Source organism: Pituophis catenifer, unplaced genomic scaffold (assembly GCF_029215685.1).
Source record: "Pituophis catenifer annectens isolate HBS135680 unplaced genomic scaffold, rPitCat1.0.hap2 SCAF_5, whole genome shotgun sequence".
Taxonomy (NCBI): Eukaryota; Metazoa; Chordata; class Lepidosauria; order Squamata; family Colubridae; genus Pituophis; species Pituophis catenifer.
The window spans coordinates 9,363,075-9,382,667 of record NW_027256885.1 but is presented as its reverse complement, the minus strand read 5'-3'; the positions used below and the strand labels follow the sequence as shown (position 1 = coordinate 9,382,667).

Genomic DNA, 19,593 nt, shown 5'->3' with positions numbered 1-19,593 from the left:
GCCAGTAATGATGGAAACTTGGGAAAAGATTTGGATTAGAAATGTGAAGTTTACACAAGCACAAAATTTAAGAGAAAACTTTTATAAAATGTTTTATAGATGGCATTTAGATCCTAAAAAATTATCATGTATGTATTCTAATGTGCAAGCTAAATGTTGGAGATGTGACTGTGATGATGCAACTTATTATCATATATGGTGGACTTGTAGAAAAATCAAAGCATTTTGGATAAAGATTTGGTGGGTGATGCAGAATATTCTTAAAAAGAGACTGAAATTTACTCCACAGTTGTTCTTATTGGGTATAACTACGGACTGTACAGTTGCAGAGACTAAATTGATTTTGAACTTGATAACAGCAGCAAGATTGTTGGTAGCACAATACTGGAAGAAGGACTTTTTGCCTACTATTGGTGAATGGACACTGAAAGTAACTAATTTAGCTGAAATGTCTAAAATTTCAGCATATCTGAAGGATCACACACAAGAAAGGTACATACAGGACTGGAGAAGATGGATTGATTATATACAAAATAAGTATCAGACCAAAAAATATCAAATAGCTTATGAATGATTTTTTTTTATTTGTATAAGCGTAATATAAGTGACATTAGAAGTATTATGTTTAAGAAATGGGATTTTATATATGGGGGGTTAAGAATTTTTTTTTAGGGATGTTAGTTTAATGATTGGTTATGCAATTTAGATTATTGTTAGAGATCAATAGAAATACCTTGTGTTCTGCTCTGGGAAGTCGGGGAGGGGGTGGGGGGGTTGTGGGGGGTGATGGGGGGTTGTGGGGAAAATATGTTTGTTTTTTAAAACTTTTTCAATAAAAAAAAAAAAAAAAAAAAAACACTTCTTTGAGTGAGGGTGTCTTGCCATCCGCCTTGAAAGAGGCGGTGGTGAGGCCCCTCTTCAAGAAGCCCTCCCTGGATCTGGCTGTTTTGGCTAACTACCGTCTGGTCTCCAACCTTCACTTTGTGGCGAAGGTTGTTGAGAGTGTGGTGGCGCGACAGCTTCCGCGGTACCTGGATGAAGCTGTCTATCTAGATCCGCTCCAGTCCGGCTTCAGGCCTGGGCACAGCAGGGAAACGGCATTGGTCGCATTGGTGGATGATCTCTGGAGGGCTCGGGATAGGGGCTGCTCCTCTATCCTGGTCCTGTTAGATCTCTCAGCGGCTTTTGATACCATCGACCATGGTATCATGCTGCGCCGGTTGGAGGGGTTAGGGGTGGGGGGCACCGTCCTACGGTGGTTCTCCTCCTATCTCTCTGACCAGTCGCAGTTGGTGTTGGCAGGGGGGCAGAGGTCGACCCCGAGGTGCCTTCTTTGTTGGGTGCCTCAGGGGTCGGTCCTCTCACCCCTCCTGTTCAACATTTATGTGAAGCCGCTGGGCGAGATCATCCGTGGTTTTGGGGTGGAGTTTCATCAGTACGCTGACAATACTCAGCTGTACATCTCCACCCCAGGCCATCCCAACGATGCCCTTGAAGTGATGTCCCGGTGCCTAGAGGCCGTGTGGGTCTGGATGAGGAGAAACAGGCTTCGATTCAACCCTTCCAAGACTGAGTGGCTGTGGCTTCCGGCGTCCCGATATAGCCAGCTGGTGCCATCGCTGGCTATTGGGGGCGAGTTACTGGCCCCCACGGAGAGGGCCCGCAACTTGGGCGTCATCCTGGATGCACGGCTGTCTTTAGAAGAGCATATGACGGCCATGGCCAGGGGGGCTTTTTATCACGTTCACCTGATTCGCCAGTTGTGTCCCTTTCTGGATCGGGACTCTTTACGCACAGTCACTCAGGCACTCGTCACTTCCCGCCTGGACTACTGCAATGCTCTCTACATGGGGCTCCCCTTGAGGAGCAACCAGAGGCTCCAACTGGTGCAGAATGCGGCCGCGCGGGGGATTATGGGAGCGATGGGGCACTCCCATGTTACACCCCTCCTGCACGAGCTACATTGGCTTCCGGTGGTCTTCCAGGTGTTGGTTACCACCTTTAAAGCGCTCCATGGCATAGGGCCTGGGTACTTACGGGACCGCCTTCTGCCACCGATAGCCTCTCACCAGCCAGTTTGCTCCCACAGAGAGGGACTCCTCAGGGTGCCGTCAGCTAGGCAATGTCAGCTGGGGACCCCCAGGGGGAGGGCCTTCTCTGTGGCAGCACCTGCCCTCTGGAACGACCTGCCCCCGGAGATACGTAGGATACCAGGTCTCTGTGCTTTTCGCCGTGCCCTCAAAACTTTTCTATTTCATCAAGCTGGGCTGGCGTAACCCCCCCCCCCTTTAGATATTTTTAATTGTAAATGGATTTTAGTTTGGAGTTTTTAAATTTTGGGCCAAAATTTGTTTAATTCTTTTAAAATTTTAAATTTTGTATTGGGATGTTTTTTATTTTTGGCTCTGCACCGCCCTGAGTCCAGCAGGAGAAGAGCGGTATAAAAATTTAATAAAATAAATAAACAAAAATAAATTGTGTTCGCGCAATATTGGAAAGAACATAACTTACCACCAGAGGGATTGATTATCCAAAAAGTATTTGAATGTGCCGAAATGAATAAACTAACTTTAGAATTAAAAGAAAAAGAGAATTTGGAATATTATGCAGTTTGGGAAAAATGGTATAGGTGGATAGACAACAGAAATAGGTAATATTCATAAGGAAGTTGAGGATGTATATATATACGTATATAATGTAGATTTTATGTGAACTGTTAATCCAAAGTATATAAAAATGACACTGTCTGTTTGAATATGTATTAGAGTTTTGGAAAAGAAAAACTAAAATAAAAATTATTTAAAAAAAAAAAGAGAGAAACCTCATCAAGTAACAACAGGCCCTCAAGTTCTCAGCAACCAAGCCAATTTGACTCAGCGGTGTGGACTGTATTGTCTGAAATGTTTGGAATTGCTACACAATACAAAGTTATGTTGCCACAAACCTTGCAGTAAAGATAGTCCTCCACTTATGAACACAACTGAGCCGAAAACTTCTGTTGCTAAGTGAAACATTTGAGTTTTGCCCCATTTTACGATCTTTCTTGCCACAGTTAAGTGAATAGCTGCAGTTGTTAAGTTAGTAACATGCTTATTAAGTGAATCTGTCTTCCCCACTGACTTTGTCAGAAAGTTACAAAAGGTGATCACATGACCCTGGGACACTGCAACCGTCATAAATATGAGAATTGCCAAACGTCTGAATTTTTATCATGTGAGCACAGGAATGCTGCAACAGTCATAAGTGTGAAAAATGGTTATAAGTCATTAACTTTGAACGGTCACTTAATGAACTGTTGTAAATCGAGGACTAACTGTACAGAGAAGAGCAACAAAGATGATTAGGGAACTAGAGGCTAAAACATATGAAGAACGGTTGCAGGAACTGGGTATGTCTAGTTTGATGAAGAGAAGGACTAGGGGAGACATGATAGCAGTGTTCCAATATCTCAGGGGTTGCTGTTAGGATATGGTATAAACCTAACAAGTTGTCCAGGCAATATATGTGTTCTATAACTTTAAATGTATTCTGTAACAATATACGTGTTCTATAACTTTAAATGTAATGCTGAGTAATTGTACTGCTGAGTCATTGTAATGACTAATGACTGCTGACTGACTGCTGAATGCAATTATCATAATTGTACTGTTGAGTCATTGCACTGCTGACTTCACTTATCTTAAGTGGATAATTACTAGTGTAAACTGTATATAAGGAGGAAGCTGAGCTATAGTCATTGTTGGACCTGCTCTCATCATTGCTTGACTGGAACTGTTGATTGGAACTGTTACTGTTGTGTGTGAAGACGTGGATGGATCTGTTACCATCGTGATTTGTTACCACCGTTGAATTGCTGTTTATTACCAATTGCTGTAAGTAAAAGGATATCTGTAACTTCGGATTGATTTGAATGGCTAAAGACTTGGATTGATAAAAAGACTATGCAATTGTTTTTCACTACAAAGTAAAAGTTTTGTTAAACCAGTTTGTATGTATTGTATTCATTGCTCTCAGTACTGTTTCTCTGTGCACTTACTCTGCTGGTTGGTAACACAACAATATCCTTAACAGTTGCCACAAAGAAGAGGGAGTCAAACTATTCTTCAAAGCATCTGAGGGTAGAACAAGAAGCAATGGGTGGAAACTAATCAAGGAGAGAAGCAATTTAGAACTAAGGAGAAATTTCCTGACAGTTAGAACAATTAATAAGTGGAACAACTTGCCTGCAGAAGTTGTGAATGCCCCAACACTGGAAATTTTTAAGATGATGTTGGATAACCATTTGTCTGAAGTGGTGTAGGGTTTCCTGCCTGGGCAGGGGGTTGGACTAGAAGACCTCCAAGGTCCCTTCCAACTCTGTTATTCTATTCTATTCTATAATCCTTGACTTAAAACCACAACTGGGACCAGAATTTCCATTGCTATGCACGGCAATTGTTAAGTGAATTGAGCCCAATTTTACGACCTTTTCTGCCACTGTTATGTGAATTACTTCATTTACATGAATTACATGGTTTTTTAGCGAATTTGGCTTCCCCCATTGACCTTGCTTGTAAATCCCCTTGGAAAGTTGCAAACAGCAATCAGATGACCCCAAGAAGCTGCAACCATTGTAAACACATGCTGGTTACCAAGTGCCCCAATTTTGTTCACACAACTGTGGGGATGCTGTGATGATTGTAACTGCTAGGACCGGTTATGTCACTTTTTTCAGTGCCACTAAAATTTCAAATGGTCACTAAATGAATAGCTGTAAATCAAGGACTACCTGTAAGAAAACACATATACTTTGAAGTCCCCGTGTGGATGTCCCTTACCTTTCCAAGATGGTGCTGCTGAGAAGTAGTGGGCTCATCCTCTTCTGAGGTGGAACCCTCTTCCTGGCTGGATTCTTCCCCCCGTTTCTCCTTGGTAGCACTCCTCCTTTGGAGCTTTTTTGTTCTCTGCTGCTGGCTTTGGATTTTTTTCTTTCCCCCAAACTCACTTCCCAAATCCTCAGAACCAAGCACGGAGATTTCTTTACCGATGTTCTTTCTCTGTGACTTCTCCCCTTGACTTGAGTCACATCCAGAGACATGCTTGCTCTCCTTCTTCAGTGTCCTCCTTGGATCTCCATCCTCGCTTTCATCTGACTCGCTTTTTGACGGGTGACTTATTAGAGCTGCCTTCCTCAGCTGGCCTTGATTCGTCTTGCTTTGCGATTCCCCTTCACTGCTAGTGGGATCCTGCACCCACTTCTTCTCCTCTTCCAAGCTCTTATGCTCCTCTGACTCACTTTCAGATTCTTCACTGGTGGACTCCTGAATCCCTTGCATCATCTTCTTCACTTCCTCCGGTTTCTTCCTGCACAGGTCTTCCCTCTGCAACTTCTTCCTCCCCCCTCTCTTTTTAGGCTGCCTCTTGGGTTTGGAGTGATTTCCAGTCTGCTGGCTCCCTCTTTCTCCCCTGGCCCTCTTTGCTCCCTCTTTCCTCATTGGACTTTGACCTGCAGAATCCTCAGAACTGCTCCCCGAATCCTCTATAACTCTACACTTCCTTCTGCATTGGGTGTCTGCCATCTTCTTCTGCAAATAAAATATTTTATCAGGACCACTTCCTGAGGCATCCTCACTTTCGTTCCCCTTTGAATCCTTCTGGGTTCCTGGCCCCATCCTCTCCTGTGATTTATTAGTACTGAATGACTTCTTCTCTTCACTCTCACTCCATTCACTTTTCTTTTCAGAGATTTCTTCTACTTCCAACAGATCAGTTCCTCCCTCTGATAGGTTCCTTTCCTCTCTTTGCTTATTCATCGTTCTGTTTTTTGCTTTGCCTTTGGGGTCATTAGCTTTAGACTTTTTGTCCGCCTTTTTCTTGAAGTCTCTTTGCTTCAAGCTGTTCCCTTTTGTGACCTTCCTGTGTTCCTTGACCTCTTCAAGGTCACTCTGTCCCATGTTGGTCTCCTCAGATTCACTCACCCCTCTTTTCTGTGAGCCCCTGATCCTCTGGCTCTTGGGCGATTTCCTGCCTCGTCTTCTCTCCCTTCTTGCCTCCTGAAGGGATGGTTTTCTTTTGCTCTTTATAGTTTCCTCATCACTTTCAGACTCATCACTGTGATTTCCAGCTCTAGTCTCTCCTTGGTCAGAAGAATCCGAGAACATCCTGAGAAGTTTTGGATTCCCGTGGTGTGGCCTCTTCTTGGAATCAATCCCAGAATCCTTTTCATCAGAACTGACTTCTGAGAGACAAAACAAAAAAGTGACAAATAGAATCGTATTGGGGAAGGCCAACTGTTACTCTAAAGTAGGAGAGCCCAACCAGAAGTCCTGAATCTCCTAAAGCCTTGGATGCAGCGCCTGGAGAGCCCCCAAAGTTGCAATTTTAATGTGACAGAAAGGGATATTGAGAATATAGGAAAAAATTCCTTTTTCCTTCAATTGTCTCAGTTTTGACTGCTAGTTTGGTTTAGTGTAGAGGTGGGGAACTATGGCTCCTTTATGACTTGTGGACTTCAACTCCCAGAATTCAGGAATTCTGGGAGTTGAAGTCCACAAGTCATAAAAGGGCCATAGATCCCCACCCCTGGTCTAGTGGTTAAGGCACTAGGTTAGAAAGTGGAGACCATGAGTTCAAGTCCTGTCTTATCCTTGAAAGCTGGTTGGGTGACTCTGGGCCAATCACAAGAACTGAGAGTTCTAGTCCCACCTTAACCATGAAAGCCATCTGGGTGGCTCTGGACCAGTCACTTTCTCTCAGCCCAACTCATTTCATAGGGTTGTTATTGTGGGGAAAATAGGAGGGAGGGGTTAGCAATAGCAATAGCACTTAAGACTTATATACCGCTTTACAGTGCTTTACAGCCCTCTCTAAGCGGTTTACAGAGTCAGCATATTGCCCCCAACAATTTGGGTCATTTTATCCACCTTCCATTGGAAGGATGGAAGGCTGAGTCAACCTGAGCCTGGTGAGATTTGAACTGCCAAATTGCAGTTAGCTGGCAGTCAGCAGAAGTAGCCTGCAGTACTGCACTCTAACCACTGCACCACCATGGCTCATAGGTTGGATAGGTTCACCGTCATGAGTTATTTGTAAAAATAATAAATGCAGGATACCAATAAATAATATAACAAAAATAAATTCCCTCCCCCCTTTTTATCCTAGTTTGTCCACTTCTGGGGTACAGTCCTTGAAATTCCAGCTAAGGCTGAAAAGTTGCACGTTTATGAATCAGTTGGGCTACTTGTGGCAAATAATCCAGTTGTTGGTAGGTAGAAAAATATCTTCAATTTTGGAAGTCCAGCTCCAAGTTAAATTTATAGCCTGTACAACACTGCTTTATTATCATCATGATTGGTTACTTATTTACCTATCTATAACCACTGGCACCTAGTTTTCATTAGGCTTTGTTTTTCCCTTTAATTTTTTCCAAACCATTTATGTTTCACTCTTAAAATTGAAAAGCATGTACAAAAAACTTCTAAGAACAAAGAGGGAATGGAAAAGCAGGTGGTTAAAAGTAAAGAGTTCAATGGAATCAATACAAGAATAGCAACAGGGATAACAGAAAAGCAGAAACAATAATTTATGAGAAAGGTGGAAGAAAGCAAGGGCTTTGAACTGGCTCCAGCAACCACTCCATCATCCAATCACCAGCCCTTCCCAATCAGGTGCTTTGGGGTATATTGAAGTGAACTCCCAGAATGCAATGCTCAGCCAGCAAAGGGTAGGATATCTATCCCCTCCAGATTTTCTTTAAATTCCAGAAAGCATAATCAAAGTTCAAGGCTTATAGGAATGTTGGTCCAACACACTTGGAGGACAAAAGGTGGCCCATTTTTGAGTTCAATCCAGCCTGACATTTACTGAATTGAAGCCTGGCTAGAGGCTCACTTGGAGCAGATGGAGGATGATAAAACAGCAAGTGGATGGTACTATATTGATTCCAAATGCAAATAAGGATGGTTTTGTATCAGTCTCACAGCACTGATTTAGAAGATCAGCATTGCAGGATGAACTTTAGTTCACTTGCATCTCTCTGTATTAAGGCAGAAATACTCTGCATAAAGAAAGAACAAAAACAGACACAAAAACCAGAGCCCTTTGCCCTCACATCCTAGCTTCCCATGGGCAGAGGTAAAGGGTTTGGGGCATATATACTTAATTCACTCACTGAGTCACCTTGCTATCTGTTGCAAACTGTCATCTTCAAGGTACTATTATGGAGAGATCCTCAAAGGAGGCTAACTCTCATAGAGGGCAGGCAATTTTCAGGGAAATTATGAAAAACCAGTTTCTACTTTACTAAAAGATGTGTTTTTCCCCCCTTCTATTTATACTGGTTCTTAAAAGTAAATCGAGGGTTGTCCTAGCTAAGTGTAGAACATTAATACCATGTTATTGTCTGTAGGAAACTTGATAAACTAAGAAACTTCAGATTGTTTGCCGATGGATGTGGAAACCCCAGGGTAGATATAAATGACATAAAGAAATTAAAGCATATAGTTCTTTCACCCTGAACTGCACTCTTCAGAAAGCAGCAATTTCATCGCAAAAACAATCCCTCTTATTATTTTTGAATGCTCAGAAAGCCATTATACCGCAAATTCCAATGTGGTCTTTATAATGGGGACACCCAGATCTTCTCTCAGTCCAACCCACCATAAAGGGGTTTTATTGTGGGGATAAAAATAGGTGTCTCCATTTATGGCACCTGGGCTGTTAAGAGCTCAAACAGATTATGCAATGAATAAATAATCCAATCTAGTGGTACACAGTAGTCTTTAGAAAAGCATGTATAGCTGGAATGGGATGGCCCTGGTCTATTGCCACTTACCAGCAGCCAGAATTTTGCATTCTGGTGGTAATGCAGGAAGTATCATAGAGTCCCCAAAGCTAATAGTCTGGTTCTCTGTGAATCTATTTCTCCATTAAAATAATCTGAATTGGGAGTCATCACCATCTCTGATAGTAGCAAATTAATTATTCCATAAAGTTCTTTTACTGGACCTAGATTCCCCTTGATTGAATTTTAGTGGATAACCTGAGCTCTAGGTAAAAGAGGAATAAAAAAATATCTACATGTTCCACACCATGCATGATACCATATATCTCTGGTGTTTCTCTTCATTTCAGTTCAGTATAAGAAGTCCAAAGCCTCAACTGCTGTGGTCCTTCCTCATGGGGAAGTCCCTGCTGCCTGTTATCCTTTCTGTATCTTTTCATTACACCATATATTATAGACGACTTCTTTACAGCTGCAGAAAAAGATAGGAAAGCCATTTTTCATCACCTTTCAGGTCTCCTAGGTATGTAACTGTTTGTTTGCTTTGAGCTTTCCTTACTTACAGGATACACCCTGGACTTTGCCTCCTTACAAACAACACAATCTAAATACACATTGCATTTCTTTATCCTAAGTCCCTTAGCTAGGTCTGGCATCTTTTGCAGTACTCTAAAACTTGCATGCCCCAATCTCCTGTGCAATAAATGTACACAATTGTCATGTGTGGAAGTGTTTGTAAGTGTTCGTGCACAACTATTCTCTTGCCTTCCTAGTATGTACGGACCATTCTGCTTAACCCCTCGTACACGAATTTTTCCACCTTTCCTTATGGTGTATTGTCCTCCAGCAAACAATATTTCATACCCTTAGCTATCTAACCTGGAAATACTCAACAGTTTATGATCTAATTCAGGTACATATAAGACATTGTCTAATGTTTCTCCTATCTCAGGTATATAGACTTTACCTTCCCCTTTAACAGCAGATCGTTGACCATTGGCCAAACTAACAAATGTTTGCTTAGCTGGTCTCAAACCAGAAAACATTTGTGGGTCATTTGTAATACGCTGACTCGCCCCACTGCCCAACATCCAAGTGTTCCTGGTGTTTTCAAACACTGTTGCTGCCAGGGAAAATGACGATGAAGAACCACTCCTCTTGTGTTGAGTAGCCCTACGCCCTTGTCTTGCTGCTCCTGTTTCTCCTCTCAGGGCAGTGTCTCTGGAGATGCTCTGTAGAACCACACGTGTAGCAACGCTTCACTGTGTAAACAGTCTCAGCTGCTCTGCCGGCATCCTGGGATGTTGCAGATGTTGGCTTGTGCTGAGCGTTATCTCCTCCCTTTCCTTGTCGCCTCTCCAGCCTTTCAGTTCTCCCTCCAACAATCGGCCAGTCAAATACATCATGGTTAAGTCCCTCTCTTGCATGGACTCTAGGCTAGTTACAAGAACGTCCCATGAAACGTCCAACGAACTGAGTACCACATATACCTTGTGTGCCTCAGTAAACGTTATTCCTCTTTCCTCCAATTCTAGGAATGTCTTTCTCATAGCCTGCAGATGTGTGGACATGCTCTCCCCTGGCTTCAGTTGTGCTTTATACAGTCTCCTTGTCAGCAACACTTTACTGCCCCCAGTCTCTCTCACATACACACTGCACAAAGCCTCCCAGCACTCTTTCACAGACTGGAGACCCCTCACGTGTATCAGTCTTTCAAATAGTGGTTTACCTACAAGGAATATATACATACATGTACTAGGCAAAGTCAGACAATCAACCATCAACTATAGCACGGAAGCACACATGGAAAGAGAGAACACCCTGACAGGGTCTGTGTTATATTTATACAGCCTCTTAAAGTGATAAGTTAAATAACTCTGCTGACTCATTCTCATTGCATCATCATTTCAGTATTACAGCCTTACAGCAGCTGTTCAGCTATTAAATCATTACCTTAACAGTTTATATTTAGCTTCTACCAGTTCAAAAAACAGTGATATATTGGATAGTACGTGCTAAGCACCATCACATAAAAATACAATTACCTTTCTTTTCAATCTTTTGCCTTTTTTGCTCCTGTTCATTTTTAATCTCATCCTCCGAACTATGGGAGATATGAAGGGGTCTCTTGCGGTCTCCAGATTTGAAGGAATCCTGGGCTTCAGTTCTTAACTCTACACTGCTTGGGGGTTGATCAACCTGTGATGCATAACATTAAAAAAAGTTATAAGCATATGGATCCATTTCATTTTTTACCAAGACATAACATGTATGTTTTCTCCCCTCCTAAAACCAGCACCTTCATCTGGACCAGTTCTTCCTCTACTAGTTGTTTGAGCTGCTCCTTCTCCTGTTTGGATAGATTTTCCAGCCCAACATGGTCAAGATACTTCTTCCGAACGATGGCATGAGTGAGGATGCTGCAACAGACCATGATAACGTCAGACAGCATCTGCTAAGCAACTACACAATATGCCTTTATATGGTATGTATTAAGAGCAAGGATGGGTAATCTGTGATCCTCCAGAAATTGCTTTTTCCAGCTGCCCATAATATTGGATAGGGGGAGATGGAGTTCAGAATATCTATAGGCCACAAGCTGGGGCTCACCTAAATTTCTATCTATAGACATATCCATCCAAATACATACTATAGGCCACAATATGGGCCCCATCCAAATTTGTCATCTAAGTCCAGGATTTTTTAAACCATAATCTCCTAATTCTGCTCTCCTATTTAAGCTTCTTTTTCAGATATATAATTCTTCGATTCTCCCTTTGTAAATTATCCAGGAAACACATGCTGATAGAGGACTGTATGATTCTGGAACCAATGTTGTCATCCAGGGATCACAATTTCCACCCAGTAGGCTATGCTCAGTCAACATCTTCCAATTTAAGTCTTTTTTTCTACCAGCATGCTGGTGAGTTTTTAATTGTTACACCAAGGTGATGCTCATCTTCATCACTACGGTAGTTGCCAAAAGGTTTATTATTTATTTAATTTGTATCCCATTATTATTATTACAAACAGCTCAAGGTGGCAAATATATCAAACACAAAGTTCCTCCTCCCATTTTCCCCACAACAACCCTGCGAGGTGGATTGGGGAGAGAAAGAGTGACTGGCCTAAAAAAGGTCACCCAGCTGGCTTTCATGCCTATGGCAGGATTTGAACTCAAGGTCTCTTGCTTTCAAGCCTGGTGCCTTAATTACTAGACCCCATTGGCTCTAGGGTGATAGGGTCGAGACCTGAAAAATCGCCCCGAGCTCCAACCACTACTGCTTCTCCTACTCGGCATCCTCCAGCCATACGGGACGCTACACCATCCATAATTCACAGCCGGTCAGGGAATGATGGGATTGCGGGCTAGCCTGCAGGGGCAAACGATTCTGAAGGTATTGCATTCTGCACAGTAATCATCAATCTCGGCTAAGGAGGCTTCAAGTTCCCACCCTCCCTCTCTTTGCTCCCAAGGACAACCCGGAGTCTGAGCCGCACCTGAGATCGGGGCTTCCCTGGAAAAGCCTGGAGACAAAATCCTGCATCTTTCGCTGCTGCCCAGCACCGCCTCCTACCATCCTTTCCCGCCAAATGGCACCTCCCGCCTAACGTAGTCCTTCCCTCGGCAACGTCTCATAGCAATTTTAGTCCCAACTGTGCGTAAAGGGGCGTAGCCGGCAAAGGCAACAAACGGAACGCGCATGAGCGAGCTCTTTACTCCACGGCCTCACGGGAGATCATCTGTGAGCCAATGAAGGCGGAGGGCCTGTCCTGCAGACTTCTTGGGAAATGTAGTTTTTCCTCGGGGCAAGACCTCCTCTCCTTAAAATAGAGCTAGTTTATCTGAGTCCTTGCTGGGTCTTTCTGAAACTCACCCCTTTGTGCAATGGTTTGTAGGAAGTTAGCACGCACCCCTTTCCTAGGAGAATGAAATATTTTGGGAAATATTAAAAAGGCAGAATATTATGTTTCCCTGTGTTATAGAATGAAAGACTGAAAAACATTCCTGGGTCAGCCAGATGCAGATTTATTGCGCAAGGTTCAGAGGCAGTTTGGTTCTTGCAAGTCTGAACAAAAAAAGAGCTCTGATCTGTTTTTATACATTTCTAAGACAAAGGATTTGGTGAGCTCATGCAGTTTTCCATATATGGTTAACATACATTTGATAATTTGTACTTCCTAATTACTAAACCATTACTTTCTAGTTTATAAGATTATTTTAGCTACACAACTTTTCCTTAAGTGCTGTAGTTGCTAATGGGAGATTTATTGCTGTCCTTGGGTAATAGGTAATGAGTAACTCTTTGTTTCCTATGCATGTCTTTGTGTCTTGGACAGTGAGGCCCCTCAGAGGTTTTCCATATGGCTGTCCTTCCGTGACAGCTAGACCTCATCAGAAGATATATTACCAATAATGGGACTTAGCTGATTTTTAATATAATCTCCAAGCACTTTTCTCCCTTATAATAATGTGAATAGAGAGTGTCTTTTAACTGACCCTTTCTCCCTTATAATAAAGTGAATAAAGAGTGTCCTTTAGGTTTCATGTAACTGACTGTATGATTCCTACTTTATTCACTTTATTCCCGTTCACCTTATTCACCTTATTATTTTATTCACTTTACCTGGATAAGAAATGGAGAAACATGTTTTAAAGACAAAGCAGCTTCCTGCCTCCCACCTTCCTGCCCCCACCCTTTTGTTAATGGGCCAGAGCCAGAAACTCAATCTTTGTCAATGGACCTCATCTAGGACGAAACTCACCACATGGCACCTGGGAAGTGTTAAGGGTGTTCAAGGATCGTGCCCAATAACTCCAACATGCAAGGATTCTTTAATCAATAGTCTTTATTCACAAGGCATCTTATCATTGCAGGTACAAGTCTGGAACTGAGCCAGGACCGCATGGCTGACCCTTAAGTACCCCCTGGGCGTGGCTAAGGTAAGGAGGGGTCATTGGGTTAGGGTGGACCTTGGGGGTTGGCCTGTCCAGCCCCCCTGCCTCTAGCCCTGGATCTGAGGCAAGGCATTTATCCCTGACAGGAAGATTACATCAGCCAGCAAGGCTAGCTAAGACCCCCACCCCCTGGGAGTCTGACAACCAATCAGGATACTCTTTCTGGGCCCCAGGAAGTTCAAAGCCAGAGAGAGCATAAAACCCGAAAACTCGCTGTATCTGCCCTTTTTCTGTTCAGGAACTCAAGCCATGTGATCCTGTCCACCATTAAACCATCTTTCCAAGCAGTCTCCATGTTTCCAGTGTCTTTTTCCCCACTTGGAGCAGAACCCAGAAGGATGTTTCTTCCTACAGGTTTGTGCAAATAAAAATTGAAGTTAAAGAAAAGAAAGGTTGTTGGCTGAACTTTATTACTTGATAAACCACAGTATAATCTGTAATCCAAGTAGAACAAGATGGATTTCGCCCCAAATGTGATTGTAGCAATCAAATTCTTGCATTAATCGTCTATCTGGAGAATGGATTCCAAAGGAAAATGAAAAATGTCTGTTTTTCTTGATCTCTCGGCAACCTACCATACTGTCTGGAGAAAAGGATTACCTCGCTTTGTCTGGTCAAAATTGAACAGAATTAGGTGTGATACTGGAAGAAATGCCTCTGCCCTGTATCAGTGAGAATGGAAAGATTTCCCTTGTTGCGATTGTGGTGCTGCTATGCAAACTATTAAATATATTGTGGACGTGCATTCCCCTAGCCTAGAAGATCTACAAGAAGCAATGTCAGAGGTGATCGCCCGGATAGCTGTATTGGATATCCAGTTAGAAGCCACTGCCATAACCAGTGGTGGGATTCTGGGGGTTCGGCCGAACCCATTGTTAAATTGCTGGCTCGCCCCGCCCCTTGCCCCGCCCCTCCGCACTACTATTTATTCCAATAAATGGGGCGAGCGAGCCAGCAATTTAACAAACGGTTCGGTGTTTTTTTGTAATTTATTGGCCCCGCAGCACACCGAGCCGTTTGTTAAATTGCTGGCTCGCCCGCCCCCCGCCCCGCCTCCCATCCGCGTGGCGCCAGCCTACCCTAGCCAGGGGTAGGCAATTGTGGCTCTTTTACAACCTGTGGACTTCAACTTCCAGAATTCCTGAGACAGCTTGGCTGTCTCAGGAATTCTGGGAGTTGAAGGCCACAGGTTGTAAAAGAGCCACAATTGCCCACCCCTTCCCTAGCCTGAGTTCCGCTGCCTGGGATCCACGTGGGCTGCCACGTGGTTCCCCACCGGCTCCGGATGGAAGAGAGCAGGATGGAGAAAGCAGCTTCCACGCCTTCACTCACCCTCACTCTCTGCTCTGTTGGATCGCCAGCCGTTCGCTTACCCCGCCCACTCCCAATCTATTGCTGCCTCCGGAGTCCCAGCTGATGGCTAGAGGAAAAAAAACTTCAAATTCTTGCCGTGGGGCTTCAAAGGGCCGCCCTATAGCCAGTGGTGCAGCCGAACCCTTTGTTAAATTGCTGGCTTGCCCCGCCCCTCCGCACCACTATTTATTGCCAATAAATAGTGGTGGGTGAGGGGCGGGCGAGTCAGCAATTTAACAAACGGTTCGGTGTTTTTTTGAAATTTTATTGGCCCACGGAGCTTAAGCATAGGCTAATTAGCCCTTGCTTAGATCGGCTCCCGACTCTCAGCTGATTTGTCTCAGCTGTTTTGCTCAGGGCTCTGCTGCTTCCTTGCAAAGAGTCCTGGAGCAATTTTTTTTCCCCTAGCTATGCTGAGAAACAAAACTGAAACTGCTTTGCTGTTGGTGCAAGGTTGGAAAATTAGGCAGGCAGATTTCTTTTCTTTTTCCTCACCAAAAAAGGTAGGTGCAAACAATGGGAAATTTAGGGAAAAAGAGGAGAGTTCAAGATTTTAAAACACAAAAGAAAAAAAGCTCTATTTAACTAGGGAATTGTAATAATTGAGATACTATTAATTGTATATTTCTGAAAGCAGAAATGGTTAAGTTGTGGTTTGGAGGAATATATGGGGGAAATTATTTGGTTTATTATTGATAAATATAATTAATTGATTTGTAAGAAATTGGATTGCATGGAAATAATTGGAATATTCATGTTCATATTGATTATACAAAAAAGGTAGTTATATAACTAATTGATTTATATTAAAATGTTGAATTTATATTAAACAACTAATATTACATAATTAACCAATGTGAGGATGGATATAAAAATATATGACAATGGGAATGGGTATAATATAGAATAGAAAGGAAAAATTGAATTTGATTAAAATTAGAGATGAGGATGAAGGGTAATATTGGTTTTTTACAAAAATAGATGAGGAATAAATATGGCAAAAAGGAAATATAGAAATTGTAAATTTAATTGAAATGACTAAACACTGTTTAAATTTGTGAACCAGCCAAATACTCTGTTGAAAGAAAATACATTGTATGTTTGTATGTGTGTTTCTAATTATTGTTATTTATTCATATTTGTTCTCTTTTATTCTTTAAAGTTTAACAATTCATTCTTTATCTTAATATCTTTATATTTGTTTGGGGTTGGCTTTCTTCCCTTTCATCTTTTTTATTGTACAGCAATCTTTCTCCTCAAACCTACCACCTCTCTCTTTTCTTTCCTTCTTACTTTCTCTTCCTCCCCCTCTTCTTCTCCTCCCTACTTCCTCTTCCTTTCTCCTCCTCTCTTCCTCCCTCTCTTACCCTCCCTCCTACTCTAATTTCCCTTCCCTTCCTTCATCCTTCTCTATTGCTGTATCCTTTTATGCATATGGACTACTCAGAGGGCTGAAAAAGTTATTTCTGACTGGTCCTCGCACTTTTGACCAGTCCTCGAACTTACGACTGTCCTCACATTTTACGTTTTTGCCCTATCTTGTCACCATGGTGAAGAGAAGCAGTTGTGAAATGAGTGACATGGTTGTTAAGAAAGCTGCACGGGCATAAATGTGAGGATGGTCATAAGTGTGAGGACCGGTCAAAAGTGCGAGGCCCAGTCAGAAATGACTTTTTTCAGCCCTCTGAGTAGTCCCTATGCACATAGCCACACCCACCCGGTCACATGACCAGCTAGCCACGCCTACACAGTCACATGACCAGCTAGCCACGCCTACACAGTCACGTGACCAGCTAGCCACGCCCACCCAGTCACATGATTGCCAAGCCACACCCCCAAATAAGCCACGCCCACAGAACCTGTTGTTAAAAAAATTGAATCCCACCACTGGCCATGAGGTAAATAGCAAATAAAGAATAATGTAGATAAAAGAAATAATGTGAATAAAATAGGAATCATACAGAGTCAGATATATGGGCTCTGGGGGACCCTCTCTATTCACATTATTATAAGAGAGGAAAGTGCTTGTTGGAAATTACATTAACAAACAGTTAAACCCCTTTAAGTGGTAATATATCTTCTGAGACCTAGATGTCACGGAAAGGACTGCCATATGGAAAAACATCTGAGTGACCTGACTGTGAATGACACAAAGACTTATATGTTACAAAGAGTTACTTAATCCAATGAATTTACCCAAGGATAGTAGTAACTCTCCCATTAGCAACTCTGAGCACTTAAGAAAAGTTGTGTGGCTAAGATAATTTTGTAAACTAAGATTAATGCTTTAAGTAATTAGATGAACTTATTATACAGTGTATGTAACCATAGAAGGAAAATCGGATGTATGATCTCATGATTAACCATATATGGAAAATGTATGATCTCACTGAATCCTTTGTCTTAGAAATGTATAAAAAACATTGTATCAGAGTTCTTTCTTTGTTCAAAGCTTCAGGTACAAATCTGGCTCTGAACCTTGCACAATAAAGCTGTCTCTGACTGACCTGGGAATGTTTTTTAGTCCTTCCATTCCACTACATTTATGGCACCCTGGCAGATGGGACTAGGAAACAAAGAACTTTTGTTCTGCCAGACAACCTGCCCCAGCGGAACCGACGCCTCCCCAAGGAAAATCCACTGGCCGGCCATTAGGACTCCTTTGAAGTCCACGGAACCTTTCGGTGGGGAGGTGCCGTAAACCCGCTAGCAAAACAGGCTAGTCAAGGATCCTTAAAGGTTAGCCAGACACAGAGACCTTAACGTAAAGAAAAGAAAGAAAGAAAGAAAAAACAGGTAAGTATAAATCAGAGAGTTAAAGTCTCTCTGTTTAGAGGTACCCCACCCATTAAAGGGGTGGCAGAGGGGGCCTGATCACCCCCCACCCCCACCCCCACCCCCCCAGACCAGGTGGCGTCCTGAAGTCTCTGGAATTAAGTATTTAAGTATTGTGGAATTAAATATTGTGTGGGATTGTGCGGGTGGTTAAACCTCTGCGGTTCTCATAGACGACTGTTGGAACGTCCAGCGTCGTGAGCCAGGGGTAGTGTTGTTAGAATGGGTGGTAATAGTATTGATCAGTGGAAGACAAAAAGAAAACCCCCCTTAATTACTCAAGTATCAGGCAGAGTTTGCTAGGGTCTGTTTGATGAAAACTAAAGAAAGGGGAGAAAATAAAACCTTATGCAATAAAAGTTTTTTTTAAAAAAATGTGTGATCTTATGCGTGGTAAGAGAAAAGAACTAATTGCAGTGTTATAAAGTTTCTGATAAATTGCCATTCTTAAAAAGCCAGAAAACTCTGAAAGAACTAAGAATAAACAAGACATTGTTTACTGTTCTTCCCCCCCCTTTAGCAGGCAGTAAAGAGGTAAAAGCCTGTCTAAATGGGAAGTGTCAGATAATTTGACTTGATCAATTTGGTGTGATTTCTGTTAAATATATATATATAATGATAGTGTGTAAAATTGAATGGAATTGAATTGATTGTTTGGCTGGCCAGCAAATTAAGTAAACTTGTGCTTGAATAACTGTAATGATTGGTTTGCATGAAGTGAGATTTTTGCATGTGAGATTGGTGTACGCAGTTTGATTGCAGCGTGAATGTGAAGTGTGTTGAGGGTAAAAGTTGGTGAAAATGCACTTTAATTCCCCTTCATATAATTTGTGGGAAATGTCTGTGAATTATGGAGGTTAGAGAGAAATGCAGAATGTGTTGCTTTGTTGGAAGAATGCTGAATGAAGCAGGTTGCCTGCTTGGTTGCCTGCTGTAAAACGTTTTTTTTTTTCCCTTCCCCCCCCCACTTTTCCTTTGGAAGTGAGAAGCAGGAAAAGGGTGGGCTGTTGGATTTTTTTTTCAGCGGACATCTCTCTCTCTGCTGAAAGAGCAGAGAAAGGAGGGGGAAAGATCGGCTAATGTGGTTTTTGCTGCTGATCTCTTTAATTTGCATACGAAAGCTTTTCTGCTCTGAATACAATTTTGATTTTATTTTTTTCTGGAAATTTTTGAGGTTTAAAACACTTAATTAAACCTATATAAAAGAAATGATTTTGAAAGATTTTTTTAATCTGACTTGCATTTTACTAAAGGCAGAGGATTGAAGCTAAAGTTTGATCCAAATATATTTCAGATTTGTTTGTTTGATTGTTAGCAGCATAAGTTGTTGTTCCTTTCAAAGAAGGAGCTAATTTGTTTATAAAAGAGAGATATTCACTAAAACACAGAAATAGCAAACTGAATAATTATAGGGAACAAACAACTACAAAAGGTTAGGAAAAACAGAGAGTGAACTATAAAACTATTACTTATTTGCCAGATCCAGGACAGAAGAACCTAATCACAAACAAAAACAGGATTTAACCACCATAAAACAATCACACACACAAAACAAAGAATTCACATGCCAAATCAAAAGATGTTTTTTTGGGAGAAAAAAAAAGGGGGTTACTCTTACAGTTACGACAGGTTAGCCTCCAAACGCTGTGCTTGTGTTTGTTTCTTGCCTGCCTCCCCAGAAACA

The 19,593-nt window shown here is 42.2% G+C and overlaps 1 protein-coding gene across 3 annotated transcripts in view; it reads right to left on the bottom strand.

The window, feature by feature from the left end:
- Positions 1 to 12,344, bottom strand: part of HIRIP3 (HIRA interacting protein 3) — a 35,172-nt gene extending 22,828 nt beyond the window's left edge. The window contains exons 1-5 of one of the 3 annotated variants that reach the window (XM_070944515.1): positions 12,263 to 12,344; positions 11,061 to 11,181; positions 10,807 to 10,960; positions 4,818 to 6,217; positions 4,036 to 4,112 (exon numbers count right to left, since the gene is read on the bottom strand). In XM_070944515.1, coding sequence (XP_070800616.1) covers positions 4,104 to 4,112; positions 4,818 to 6,217; positions 10,807 to 10,960; positions 11,061 to 11,181; positions 12,263 to 12,342 — 1,764 coding nt within the window. In that variant the 5' untranslated portion in view covers positions 12,343 to 12,344 and the 3' untranslated portion in view covers positions 4,036 to 4,103. Of the gene's footprint in view, positions 1 to 4,035; positions 4,113 to 4,817; positions 6,218 to 10,806; positions 10,961 to 11,017; positions 11,182 to 12,262 lie in introns of those variants that run through there. The other 2 variants (XM_070944513.1, XM_070944514.1) reach the window with 2 other exon arrangements.
- Positions 12,345 to 19,593: the final 7,249 nt, after the last annotated feature.